The sequence below is a fragment of the Gastrolobium bilobum genome, unplaced genomic scaffold, assembly GCF_033153095.1.
Source record: "Gastrolobium bilobum isolate Gb01-03AN ecotype WA unplaced genomic scaffold, APGP_CSIRO_Gbil_v1 utg10825, whole genome shotgun sequence".
NCBI classification, from domain to species: domain Eukaryota; kingdom Viridiplantae; phylum Streptophyta; class Magnoliopsida; order Fabales; family Fabaceae; genus Gastrolobium; species Gastrolobium bilobum.
The window spans coordinates 381,122-395,706 of record NW_026898293.1 but is presented as its reverse complement, the minus strand read 5'-3'; the positions used below and the strand labels follow the sequence as shown (position 1 = coordinate 395,706).

General features: G+C 34.7%; 2 protein-coding genes and 1 non-coding gene across 3 annotated transcripts; 1 reads left to right on the top strand and 2 right to left on the bottom strand.

Annotated features, from left to right (window-relative positions):
* Positions 1–64: 64 nt before the first annotated feature.
* TRNAP-UGG (transfer RNA proline (anticodon UGG)) lies at positions 65–136 on the bottom strand. Its single transcript has one exon. It is a non-coding gene; the product is annotated as a tRNA-Pro (tRNA).
* Positions 137–1,486: 1,350 nt separating this feature from the next.
* On the top strand, positions 1,487–3,510 carry LOC133314540 (LIM domain-containing protein WLIM1-like). Its single transcript, XM_061516023.1, has 5 exons — positions 1,487–1,824; positions 2,475–2,571; positions 2,660–2,703; positions 2,795–2,884; positions 3,057–3,510. The coding sequence occupies exons 1-5, from the start codon at positions 1,690–1,692 to the stop codon at positions 3,282–3,284; spliced, it is 594 nt and encodes a 197-aa protein (XP_061372007.1). The 5' UTR covers positions 1,487–1,689; the 3' UTR covers positions 3,285–3,510.
* A 2,531-nt stretch (positions 3,511–6,041) lies between these two features.
* On the bottom strand, positions 6,042–7,082 carry LOC133314535 (uncharacterized). The gene has a single exon (XM_061516019.1). The coding sequence runs from the start codon at positions 7,080–7,082 to the stop codon at positions 6,042–6,044; it is 1,041 nt and encodes a 346-aa protein (XP_061372003.1).
* Positions 7,083–14,585: the final 7,503 nt, after the last annotated feature.

The following is a 14,585-nucleotide window of genomic DNA, read 5'->3' as shown; positions in this document are numbered from 1 at the left end:
ACACCAAAAAAAAATGGGGGGCTTTCTACTTTGTAGACATCAAATCAAAATATTAAAAACAATTGGGGCATTCCGAGAATCGAACTCGGGACCTCTCGCACCCAAAGCGAGAATCATACCACTAGACCAAATGCCCTCGTTATTGCATGTTTTAAAAATAAAAATAAATCAATCTAAACAATAATCTAATGACACTGTAGTGAAACGATGTAATCATGTAATGCACCGAGCACGTGTCTTGAATTGTTAAACCTGTGTGAGTTAAGTATATATAGTGTGAGGGTACGTGTTCAATTCTCATGTAATGCAACAAAAAAAAAAAACCCTGATTCAAGATGAAGAGAGTGGGACAGTAATATATTAATTGCAAGCTGTCATCATAATTGAAGTGCTACGGAAGATCGCAATAACCATTGCATCCACCAAACCCATCATTGCAGTTGCTGGTTCTATATGCTAAATTACACACACCGGCATTGATCTCTAAACTCTTTATAAATATTGGCATCTCACTTTCGTTCACACTTTAAAATAAAAGAAACAAAATTCCCCAACCCAATGGTAATTGGTAAAAGACATTTACTCCTCTACGCCCAACTCCACAATAGTAAATGGTAAAAATGAAAATAAATCAAACATAATTGTCATATGAAATAGTTTTAATCATTAGATCAACAATAATGATTTTGAAATTTTTTATTCGTATATTTTTTTTTTCTCTCTTCTCTTGTTACTATTCATTTGTCTTTATATGATTGAGATTCTTTTCTATTACATGATGAATATACAAGAAAACTTAATCCATCCCTTGTAACTCAAGAAAATATGTGCTACTATTTCAAAAGTGAGACTAGATAATGAAAGCAAGCCAGCTGGATGTTGAATGATGCAGTTGCCATTTCAGGCCATGGAACCCCACATTATAAAGTAAATGTAATGCGTATTGATTAAACCAATGTATCTCATCAGAGAATGCGATTGCTCACTCGGATTCAAGATTCAATAGAGATCTTTTATAATTAATAAAAAGTAACCAGAATTTATAGTAATTAAGGACATAGTTGGAGACCTTACTTGCTATTTGAATAATTCAATTCAAGGATAAAATAACAGGTAGAAAGGACTTTACAAAATATTTAAGGTCAAACGCCAGTGAATTATTGTGGGTAGGGTCATGGTGTATTGGTGTCCACCTATCTTATATACAAAAGTATGATTCTCTATCTTCCAAACTACATAAAATAATAATCAATTCAATTTCAACCATGATATTAATATTATACAGCAGTCACAAAAGGGGGCTTCTATTTTTTGAATTTAGAAGTTTACGTACTTCACTAAAAAATTTAACTTCGTAATTTTGTTGCGAGCATGTTATTCTGCTTCATTTATCTTAACAGTTGACATTAGAAACATTAAAAATATCAGGAAGAAAACGGTAGTTAGGTGCTTAAATTTTGGACAAAATGATTATCATTGTGTCAGTGATTCCATGAAAATTTTGCTTTTGTGTCCGCTCCGCAATCTCCTGCTGTCCACGTTTCACTGTCCCCTTTTTCCTTATCTCCTATTCATTGTTCTGCTCTTTTCCCTTTAGTGATAACCATAGAGCCTAGACTCTCAGAAACAGAAGATCATATACATAAACACTCACACACAGAGAGATCACAGCCTGCTTGCACCTTAATTATGGCATTTGCAGGAACAACCCAGAAGTGCATGGCTTGTGACAAAACAGTTTATCTGGTTGATAAGTTGACTGCGGATAACCGAGTGTACCACAAAGCTTGCTTCAGATGCCACCACTGCAAAGGAACTCTTAAGGTCTCTCACTCTCTCTGTCTCTCTTTTATAGGGTCTTGGATTTGTATATATAATATTATATAGTCTCGTTTAGGCTTCTATCCTTGGATCTGGTGTCTGCAGTTGACCATTAATATTAGCACTTGCTTTAATTAATTATTCTGCGTTTTTAAAATTAAGCATTTTCATCCCAAGACACTTTCTATCAGAACTCTTTTCTGTTCCTCACATTAATATAATTTCCATGTTTCTGGTCATTTCTCTTAATTTTCGTTCTCAGAATTCATCAGGATTTCATGGTACCGAATTATAAGCCAGCTAAATTAAAAGTGAAAAACCATGTACCAAACAAACCTCAGAACACAAGAATCCATCCAAATATTGGAAAGTCTATCTGTTACTCTCATTGTTGTTCTTTTTTTTTTTCTTTTTTTTCCTTTTTTAAGGTGGATGAATCTAATTCTGTCCCCTCCCTTTTACTGCTTTTCCACTTCCACAGATGAAATTGATTTTGCAATCTTTAGCTTTGGTTGATAAGGTTCCTAATATGTTCCATGATTTTCAATAACCGGCAAATAATATTAGAACCTCTTTGCCTTCTGGTGTGTTAAGGCTTGTAACGAGATTTAATTTTTATAAAGAAGTTTACTGACAGATTAATGTATCTGCAGCTTAGCAACTATAACTCTTTTGAGGGAGTTCTTTACTGCAAGCCACATTTTGACCAACTCTTCAAAAGAACTGGTAGCCTTGACAAAAGCTTCGAAGGTAACAAATGATCGAAAGTTGAATCATTCAACGCCTCACCATATTTTTCTTCTTGGTGACTCATCTTTACTTCCTTTTGGTTCATTAGGGACACCAAAGATTGCTAAACCAGAAAAAACCAGCGATATTGAGGTAATCAATCCTAAATATAGATGTTTGCCAATGCACAACAAAAAGATTGAGTTTTCTAGCGTTTATCTAATTTTTGAGCTGTTTTAATCAGAAACCTGCAGCAACCAAAGTCTCAAGTATGTTTGGGGGAACCAGAGATAAATGTGCTGGTTGTCAGAAAACAGTCTATCCAACTGAAAAGGTAACAACACAACCATAACTTTTGTCCATTATCACATCCATTGGCACTCAATTCACCATCCTTCTCTAGCCCAAAACCTTGATGCTAAGTACGGAAATTTTCATTTTGCTTGAGAAAGGAATATTAAGTTTTATTACTATACGAATGAAATGAGTTTTTTGTACTGATATAGGTTACTGTGAATGGAACTCCTTATCACAAGAGTTGTTTCAAATGCACTCATGGAGGGTGTGTTATCAGTCCCTCCAATTACATTGCACACGAGGGCAAACTCTACTGCAAACACCACCATATCCAACTGATCAAGGAGAAGGGCAATTTAAGCCAGCTTGAAGGTGATCATGAGAAGAGTGCAATGCATGAGAAAATCAATGGTGAAGTAGTTGCAGCTGATACATGAAATGCTTGAGTTTGACATAAGAGTCTGAGAATATTCCCTCCCTTTAGTTTCATATTTTTGCACCATATGTTTATGCTCTCTCTCCTGCTTTACCATCACTTGGAGTCCAAAAAGCTCTTACTTTGCTCGTGACAAATGTGGTCCTTTTTCTTTCTTTCTTTCTTTTTTTTTTTTCCTGGTTGCGGTGTGTGGATCTCCATCATTTGTTTTCTGTTGTTGTGAGGTTGTGGATACTATTTTTTATTATCAAAATAATGTTCATATAATGTTATCATTAATTTGTTAACTCTCAAAAATAACTTTTCATAACTTGGTTTTCTGAGGGGTATTATTAATTCGCTTATTGTTAAGCCCATTTGCTACTTTGTTAATGAACTTATTAAGTTGCACTTTCATTTGGCTTAAATTGAAACCAGGAACAGAGAAAAACAAAGAAAAATTCCTCAATGAATTTATTGTGAGTTGCATTTCTGTGGAAGCATAATCTATGTATCTCCTCAAACATGGCGAGTATTTTTTAGATCACAAGCTTCGTTGTTGCTTCTATTGTCTGTTTTCACACATCAATATCCGGTATATAAAACCCTATGTGCCTAAGTGACATGTCGACGAAACACTTCAAGAAAGTTTCAACTTTTTCCCCTGATGCTGTCCTTCCCCTGATGCTGTCCTTCCCCTGATCCACGTTCTCCTGAACAATTAATAGAAATTAGAATGTAAATAATAAGTGACTTACCTCATACAAAAGGAGAACACCAATGACAGATAAGCACGCCCATTTCTTCATGATGGACTAATTAGTTGAGCTTCACCCCCATTTATAGTTTGCCAAATACTCTACTTTTATACTTCTTTTTTCAATGTATATGAACTAACTTGGCCACAAACATAGTATATGTTAACCACATTTGTTTCGATTATAACGACAACGAATTAGTTATGTCAATCTCTCACACGATCACATCAATTTATAACCACCTTGCGCTCCTGTTGTAGATTTTCTTTTCCTCACTGCTACTGTTTAAAAAGGAATGGGAAACATGCAAACCAAAGTATGTTGAGATACACCATCCCAAAAGCTAGTTCAAACGATAGGAGTGCCTATGTTGAGATATATAGTCCCACATTGGTTAGATGTGCAACTAATGTGGATTTTATAAGGCCTTGGGCACTCTCACCCTTTGAGCTAGCTTTTGGAGTGGTGTATTCCAAGGTTCTATGAAAGCTTGATCCCTCACCGCCTCCCAGCTTTAAAAGCCAAAAACTGGGCCTGTGTAATTCTACCCTTCTAGCCCAAAGGTCTCTTGCGTGAGGGGGCGTGTTGAGATATATAGTCTCACATTGGTTAGATGTGCAACTAATGTGGCCTTTATAAGGCCTTGGACACTCTCACCCTTTGAGCTAGCTTTTGGAGTGGTGTATCTCAAGGTTCTTCACAAAGTATACAAAGGTTTTAAATTTGTAAATAGGAAGAATTAAGAAAAAATTCTGATTTCTAATTGGTATCTATCTAAGTTGGTGGTTGCTTCAAAGGGTGCTACGATTTAACTTCCTTTCTTTTTGTGCATTCTAGGTCGTTATTAACTCACCTGCAAGAACTGCATCACAACAAGGCTCTGATGACAAGAAATGGAAAATTAATTTCTTATCAACCCACAACAAATATTATTGACTCTTTTCATATAACCTTTGGAAGCCTACATAACCACACAAGCATAATCGATGTGATCTCAAAAAGATAATCTCCAAATTTGTGTTTACTTACCCTTTACTTTTTAACCTACAATCCAACACTTGGAACAATATAACATTTTAATTTTTCTGTTGATTCTTGATTAATTCATTTTGTTATTTAGTTTTGAAAGTGCTCTCCAGCCGTATAATACTTGGCCCTTTCTGTGTATGCTATTAAAAAAAAAAAAAATGAACCAACGGTTGACTTTGTCTAAGTCTGCTCTTGGGGAAAAAATAAATAAAAAGGGGCTGGAGATAGCCATTGTAGATAACTTCCTATCCATGGAATTTGTTGACTATTTATATTTATATTTAAGTGTTGCGTTATTTTTTTGGATATATTTTTATTTTTATTTAAATCAGGCTTGTTAGTTTATTTAAAGCTATTAAATATTTAATAATTAAAAAAATAATTAAAATAATATTATTTTATTATTCAAAATTATTAAAATAATTTTTTATTTATTTTATTTAAAAAAAATAATATGATGTAAACCGCTATTTTATTTGAACAATTAGCTCATTTATATGCCAGAGGCAGACAATGGATAAGAAGGGTCTCTGTTACTTTTTCTGCTTTAGATTAGCTCATTTTTAATATTTTGTATTAAAAACACAACTATAAAATTGAGTTTTATTAGTATCATGTTAAATAACCCAATAAAAGTGAGGTCCACATATTTTTTTTTCTTTTACATCATATTCCACTTTCTCTCTGGGGTAGGAAAAAATTTTCTTATATCCTACGATATTGTATTCATAAAACCCTATAAAATTAATCTAAAGAATCACTTCGATTTCCTTTCTAGTTATAATTTCATGTGTTGTGTTTCAAGCCTTGTTAATTAGTACCGCACGGGATATGTACATATTGTAAGCGCAAAGCCTTATAACCATGGATAAGTACATATTGAAGGAAACTTTAGGAAACTATACTTGATCCATATATAATACTATATACAGATATATGTATACCATATAACAAGTTACTCTTACCAGAACTAAAGTACATTAATAAATATTTCAAACATTAAAACTTAAATGAGACGCTTGTGTGGCACGAGTGTGGAACTTCCATGAGAAGAGGTAGTCCCTGGATTGACATGATAATCTGATAACATCACAGAAAGCATTGACAGAGCTAATCTTGTGGTCAGTTTTCCAATCTATCCTCACACTGCATGAAAACCCATTTGATGAAATTGGTATACTTGAATCACGAAGATGTAGTGTTACCTCCCCACTTATCCTTGTGCACGAGCCACATCTAAGCCTTCCATCACTTTTAACCATGGATTCAAGCCATGTACATTCTGGCTGACCCACCATCTCCTTGTATGCAGAATTAGCCATCCTAACTTTGTTATTAGAATCTGATATGACAGCTGGCAATGGCTCAGACTCAACCTCTTCCTCCACCTCCTCTGGTCTTTTGGGTGCATGAGCAACGAGTGGCATGCTAGAAGCTTCATTGATGCAACCAACGTTTATGCATGAGCCAACAGGTCGAACTGGCTGAGGTGCTATAACGTTGCTGATATGTGATACTTGTAATTTCTGCAAAAGATCCTTCTCTTCTGGAACATCTGTCATGATAACCTCTTCTATGCCAAGTTTCATGAAGTCAAGTTCGGTGACGATGGGATGATGAGGGGAAGGAGAACATGGAAGAAGTGGAAGTGTTACTAAGCTTGGAGTGTTACCAAGAACCCCATTGTTAGGAAGAGAAAGTTGAGGAAGGGCAGGAGCGAAACTCTGTAAAGAAAGGTTCTTTGTTGGAGATGTTACATGACAAGGGGAACAAAATCCTAAGACATGGGGTTTTTGTCTCTTGAAGGAAACTGGTGGTGCTATTGGAGCTCTGCCTCTCTTTCTGGTCCTGGTGGGCCTGGACAACCAGAGATTCCTAAGGTAAGGAGATTGATTGATTTTTTGTGAGAGGGAAGAAGAGCCCTCATTTGTGGAATTCGAAGGAGTCTCAGGCTTTGGTGCTATGGGTCTGTATTTGGACATGATTTCAGCAGTTTTTGCTGGATTGGGGTGAGGATCTAAGGTCTTGATCATGGTTGCTCCCTTTCAGCTTGTGACTTAATTAGAGAGGGAAGCAAATGGTGAAGATCCTTGGAGAAGCAACTAATGTTGATGACACAATGATGGGAGATTATAAAGGAAGGGTTGGGCTGGGAATGGTAAGAGTGGGGAGGGAGTTGTGGATTACAGTGTGTCTGGTGTAGTCTATGTCTATGGGTGGTGAAGGGGAATGAATTTTGTTTGGTGGGTTTTGAGTTTGAGAAACAGCCAATGAGGGATGGGCAACATGAAGCAAAAGGGTAAGAGAAAGTGACACATTTGTAGATGTACTGAGGTACGTGTTGGCTTGCCTCATGAATGTGGACAATGCGAATTGGGCAGTACCAGTGGATCCATGCATGCTTACACATGGTAGTAATATTTATTATTTGTTATTCATATAATTAGATGGTAAATAAATACACAGGGGTTGTAAATACTAAATACATATGTAGAGGTTGTATGGGCATTTGAGTCATTTTCAATAGTTTGTAGCAGGCTAATTATAAAGAGGAGAAAGGACATGTCGTGCCAATCAGGCACTGGCTGCGTTCTCGTACTAAAAGGGTCTCTCATTACAACGCGTGGTGTAGAGCAACAAGCATGAAAGGTGAAAACAATTATTAGGATTGGTTTGGTATTTTTACCTTTAGTCCGCCAAATAGTGAGTCAGGGACCTTTTCCAGTCGGTAACATTTGTTTGCTACGCAGGTGTCTCATCCATACCAAACCATTGCATGCAATATGGATTAGCTAGATAGAATCCGATTACGGTGTGAATGTTGTGCGCTCATCCTGAAGCACAGTGGGACCCCAATAGCCACACGTGGTCTGGCCAATAATTACCCATGCATGATGCATGATTCATGATTCATAAATGATCAATAATTACTCAAGCTCAAGTTTCCCTTCCTCTGTGATGAACTTGCATATATATTAAGATTGGTATTAGCCTATTAGGCCTGTGCTTTTGCTGTTCTGTTGCTAAGCCATGTGGGTGAGTTAATTAAACTATTGAATGCTTAGAGCCCGTATGTATAGCAAGATGTACTCTTGATCTTCATTCTGTTTCGTAAATTTAAGGAGCTTCAACAAACTGCCTCATGTGCATTACGTTGACTTTCACGTCAGGTTGCTGCTTGATTGTGTCTTATACTTGAAAAATGGATTGCAAAATAATACTCATGTCAGTATGAGAGAACAACTTTCGCCGCATATTGACACATCTAGAATTCCATCTAACAAAAAAAAACACCACCCAAAAGTTAGCTCAAAGGGTGAAAGTGCACAAGGCTCTGTAAACTCTACATTAGTTGAGCGTAGAATTGCACATGTCCAATTTTTGGTTTTTTCTTTTTGTGCTTTTTATTTTTATTTCACTTTAAAGTGGGGGACGGTGAAATTTTTGGTTTACCTTTTTGTGCTTTTTATTTTAATTTCACTTCAAAGTGGGGGACGGTGATGATTTTTGTGCTTTTTATTTTAATTCCACTTTAAAGTGGGGGACGGTGAGGATTTACTCAAGCTCTGATACCATGTAAAGAAGTAAAGAACCCATCACGCAAGAGCCCTTTGGGCTAGAAGCATGGAATTGCGCAGGCCAAATTTAAGTTCTGATACCATGTAAAAAACCTTGGGATACAAGCTAGCTCAAAGAGTCAAAGGGTGGGGGGTGGGAGTGCATGTAAAGAACCTTGGGATACACTACTCCAAAAGCTAGCTCAAATGGTGGGAGTGCACAAAGCCTTATAAACTCTACATTAGGTGCACATACAACCAACGTGGGACATAATATCTCAACATCATGTGATATCAACGCTCGTAGTTCAGTATATTTCTACCTTTTTTATTATAGCCGTTCAATATATTTCTTTATTTACAATCAAATATCATAATATGTCACACATCAATTATAATATTAAAAATATAGTTGAAAAGAAAATGAAAATAATAATAATAATTCATATAACTCAAATAATATATATTTAATTTTATTTTTTTTATTTCCAAAACACTAAGAATCTCCTTGCACTTGTACATTTATATAAATTTTGGCATCCTAAAAAGATTGGATACTCTTTTATTATATTCTTATGCTATGTAGCACCGATACGACACGCGACACGTGACACGACATTCCGACACGTCAATCCTAAAAAAATATGGGCTCTGTTTGATTGTTGTTTTTAAAAACAGTTTTTTAGTTTTCAGAACAAAAAAATTAAAAAATTCGTTTGATAAGGCCAGTTTTGTAAAAAATTATAACTATTTTTTTGTTTTTAGAATCAAATTTAGAGAACATGTCTGAGTTGTTTTTGTTTTCTGTTTTGATTTTTAACTTTCAAAAATAAATAAATATAGAAAACAACTGTTTCCATAACTATTTTACAAAACAGTTTTAAAAACAAAAAAACCAGAACACAATCAAACAGGCTCATGGATTTCGACACGTTGTGACACGTTTTAATATTAAATAATATTTTTAATTTATATAGCGTATATTTCATTTAACATTCAATAATTTAACAAAAAAATAAAATCAAATTAATAATACCCATCAACACGTTATAAAGGTGGAAGATTTAATAAAAAAAAAAAGGAACTGGAATGAGAGAGAGATAATATCAGATAGAGAGATCAAATCATATTAGAGAGAGATTTGAGAGAAGGAGATACAACAAGAGCGTAATAGGAATTGACAACGATGATGCTGAGATGATCTCTTGTCTACTTAAGGGGGAAAAAAATTGATATGATCAGGTGGAAGCTTTATTAATATATTTTAATTTAAAAAAAATTACAAAAATGTCATTTGACCGTGTCGGAGCGTGTCGAACACAGTCAAATTCGCGTGTCGAAATGGTCAACGTGTCGGGAATGTTGACTGCGTGTCGAAAACCGTGTCGGGGCGTGTCGGAACGTGTCGGACACGACACTCCCTATTTTTTGGAGTGTCCGTGCTTCCTTGTTCTTGTGTATAGAGCCTTAGACGATAAGTTTTTTTTTAGTTACGAGACCCACAAATCTTTAAAGTTGGTTATCATCTAAGGGGGTGTTTGGTTGAAGAGAAATTTGTATGAATAATAGGGAAATGAGATTACTAGGGAAATGGTTGGGAAGTGAGTTTGATAGGAAAAGGTAAAAAAAGTAGTTTGGTAAGAAAAAAATTTACCGGGAAAATTAGGTAACTTTTGTAAAGTCTATGTTTGGCTTTTGATAAAATATAGATGGGAAAAAAATATGCTTTTACTAAAATAACCTTGATTTTAAAAAAGGCTGAATCAGCCTTGCTACCCTTTACCCCTAATCATTTCCCAACGGACATAGAAGAAACGTGTGTGTTGGCTGATTGTAAACAGTGGTTTACTTGGGTTTTCAAAAAAAAACACCTACAAAAAGTCTTTCTAAACAGTCCAGAAACCTATCTTTCTAAGACAAAGTTGAAAAAGCAATGCAAATGGATGGATGGGGATTTTGTGTTAATCTGCTGAACCAAACATTAGCTTTCTGGAAACCTTACTTCATTTGCATAGGAAAATTTTGGAAAGCCGTAAACCAAACACCACCTAAAGGACGAAAGGTTTGAATGCGTCCAGTAAGATTTTTGACCAAACAAATATATATATTTTAAAAAAATATTTTTTAATTTATTTTTAAAAATTATTTCAAATTAATGTGATCATGAGTCATGACCGTATGGAAAAGTTCCACACATCAACAAATGTGCAATTTAAGATGTGTGTGACAACCATTCTATTCCCTAGCACTGTTTCTGAAAAGAAGCAATTCTTTTCTATTTTTATTCCATGGAACAGTTTCTGAGAAAAAATGTGTTTGATAACATGTTCTATTTTTATTCTGAGAATGAGAATTGTGTTTGATAACACAACAAATAATATAATAAAAAATTATTATTATTATTTTTTTTTATAACAAAAAAAATTATTATTAAATATAAAAAAATTCGGATCATTACTTTCCTTTCCACATGGTGTGGTTGTGGTGGTGGCGGCGGCGGCGGCGGTACGGTAGTGGTGGTGGCAGTGACGTGGTGAAGATAATGGTGGTGGTTGTGACGACAGTGGATACGGCGATGGCGGTGGTAATGGTGGCGGCGACGGCAGTAGTGGTGGGAATGGTGGTGGTGGAGGTGACGGCAGTGGGTGCGACAATGGTGGTGGGTATGGTGGTTGGTGGCGGTAACAATGGTAGCAGTGGCATGGTGGTGGTGATGGTGGTTGCGAAGGCATCATGGTGGTGGTGGTGGCAGTGGCTGCGGCGGCGGTGGTGGTGATAGGTGACAGTGATGGTGGCTGTAGTGGTGGCAATGGCGTTGTAATGGTAGTGGCGGGGGAGGTGTAATGGTGGTGGTGGTTGATGGCGGTAGCAGCGACGACGGTGGTGGTGACGATAGTGGCTGCGCAATAGTAATGGTGGTTGGTGATGTGGTGGTGATGGTAGTGGTGGCGTTGTGGTGGTGGTAGTGATGACGATGGGAGTGGTGGCAGTGGCGTGTGATGACGATGGTGACGGCAGTAGTTGCGATGTTGGTGGTGGTGGTTGATGGCGGTAGTGGTGATGGTGGTGGTGACATTGATAGTGGTGGTGGCAGTGGCGGCGGCAGTAGTTGTGGAGGTGGCGATGGTGGTAGTTGTGGTGATGATAGGTGGAGGTGGTGGTGGCATCATGGTGGTGATGGGTGGTGACGATGACACTAGTGGTACGATGGTGGAGAGTGATTGAGAGAGATAAGTGTTTCTCATTTTGTGTCCAGAAACAAAAAAACAGAAATTTTTTGATTCTTTTTTCTGTTCCCCAGCACAAAAATTAAACCGGTTCATCCCGGGAACAAAAAAATAAATCAGTTTTACCAAACGAGTTTCCTATCTATTTTTGTTCCCAGGAACAGAAATTAAAAAAGAATTGATTCCGAGAAGGTTGTCATGCACACCCATAATATCATCCTATTAATCCCGTACGTTGACTATATAATACTCTTTTATGTTTTGTATGTATGTTTATCATACGAGACTCAATGCCAATGTGGCTTAAGTCCCACACGATTTACCAGGACTATAACATGTGAAATTGATTGAATTAGTTTAGAATATCTTTTAAAAAGTGAATTAAATGGTACTTTTTTTTATGTGAAAGGCGATTATTTGATCAAAAAACCGCATATATTGTAAAAGGTTTAACTGTAACTTTTAAAGAGTCAAATGCTTAATAATATGATAATACAATATTATTGATAATGTAAAAATTATATAAAAATTAAATTAAAAAAATGATTGACTATGGTGCCTTTATCTAAAAACAATTATTAATCTATCACATTTTAAAATTATTTACTAATTTATTTCACTTTGATCAAAGTTCATTGTGTGGTCTGTTCTTGAAATTTTAGCTTTACATGAGGCATGATCTCATTTGTTTTCTATATGTCACACACATGGTTGATTTTAGTTAGAGGATGAATGGAATCACAATCACGTGTAAAGTTAAAAAATTTGGCAGGACATATTTTGATCAAAATAAGATAAATTGATAATTTAAAAAATATATATAAATACACTTTGGTTCCTGAACAAAGATTAATATAGTACTCTCAGTTTTTTAAATAATTGTCCTTGTAGAAATTTTATTCATTGGAATTCTATTTTTCTAAACAAATAATTTATTAAAAAATGGTAAAATAAAATTTTATCCATGAAATTAATTAAGCAATTTACTAAAAAAAATTGAAAACATATATTTTAGCATAATCATAAAATTAAAGATTTTAAATTTAAACACATTCGTTTTTGCCATAATTATTTTTATATGAGGAATTAAATCAATTTTTTATTATAAATCTTGAAACACACTTAGTGAAAATTAAAAGAAATTCTTCGCACTTCCAAAAAATAAATAAATGTTGTCATTGTTATATAATTAATTTTGGTTATTTATTTGTGATAATATTGGCAAGATGAGTCAATAGTTCATTGATTGTTATTTTGTTGGCTTTGGATATCTTTGAATAAATAATAGGGACTATACAAATTTAAACTAAGCTTATGATTAGTTTTGAGAAATGTATATATTATGTTTTTGATTGTTTTGGGGGACAACTTTATTATACTAATGTATGCTAACAGCGTCAATAATAGATTTTAGTAGGGGTGTGCATGGGTCAGGTCGGGTCAGGTTTTTGTGCCGACTCGACCCAACTTGGTTTTTATAGGTCACGTATTTTGACCCGACTCGCTTTAATTTGATCCAAGTCAAGTCTGACTTGGTTTGGATTTTTTTGAACTAGTTCTGAACTGGGTCGGATCTGACCTGACTTGGTTTCTGAAGTGGGTCACATCTGACCTGACCCGTTTTTTACTAGGTTTTGTCACAAAATTTTGTCGAAATTTCTACGTTGCAAACGAAGAAAATTTCGTCACAAAATTATTTTTTCTTTGGAATACTTTTTGTTGAAAAGCGACGGAATTTTTTCTCTATTGAAAATTTTTACAAAAATAAATTTTCTATCGAATTTAGTTACCGTCAAAAGTTTTGACGAAAATAATTTCCTCCATCAAATGTTTTAAACGAAAAAAGAATTCCGTCAAAAATTTTGACGGAATGTTTTTCGTTCAAAATTTCGATGGGAATATGTTTTGACGAAAATTTCGACGGAAATTGTTTTGAGGGAAATGTTTCATTCGAAACTTTCGACAAAATTTAGATTCTCTAAAGAATTTTGACAGAATATTTTTTCTGTCAAAATTTTTTATCGAAATATTTTTTTCTCGAAATTTTTTGACAGAAATGTGTTCCGTTGAAAATTTTGATGGAAATATTTTTTATCACAAAACTTGACGAAAATAGTAAGTCGAAATTTTTCTATGAAAATGTGTTTCGCTAAAAATTTTGACGAATTTTTTTTTTGTCAAAAAGTTTAACGAAAATGTTTCCGTCGAAAGTTTTCGTCGAAATTTGAATTCTGTAAAGAATTATGATGAAATTTTTTTGATGGAAATGTGTTTCGTCAAAAATTTTGATGAATATGTTTTTTTGTGAAATATTTTGACGAAATTTAGATTCCGTAAAAAAATTTGACAAAGAAATTTTTCCATCAAATTTTTTTACCGAAATATTTTTTGTCACAAATTTGATGAAAATATTTTTCGTCAAAAATTTTTGTGGAAAATTTTGATGGGAATATTTTCCGTAAAAAAATTTGACGTAATTGTTTTACGTTAAAACTTTTCTTTTAATGTAATTGTGATTTTTTTCTTTTCTTTTTTTCACATAATGGGTGTGGGTCAAGTTTTAGGTCAATATCATTATTAAAACAAGTCAGGTCTAAAACTGACCCAAATAAAAGTGGGTCTGTATTTAAATCCAGTTCAAAAAATAGATATTTATGAGTCAGGTCAAGGTCAGATCAAGAGCAGGGCAAGTGAACCATTTTTTTTTTGCACACCCTTAAATTTTAGCATTGGTTCACCATGATTTATTCAT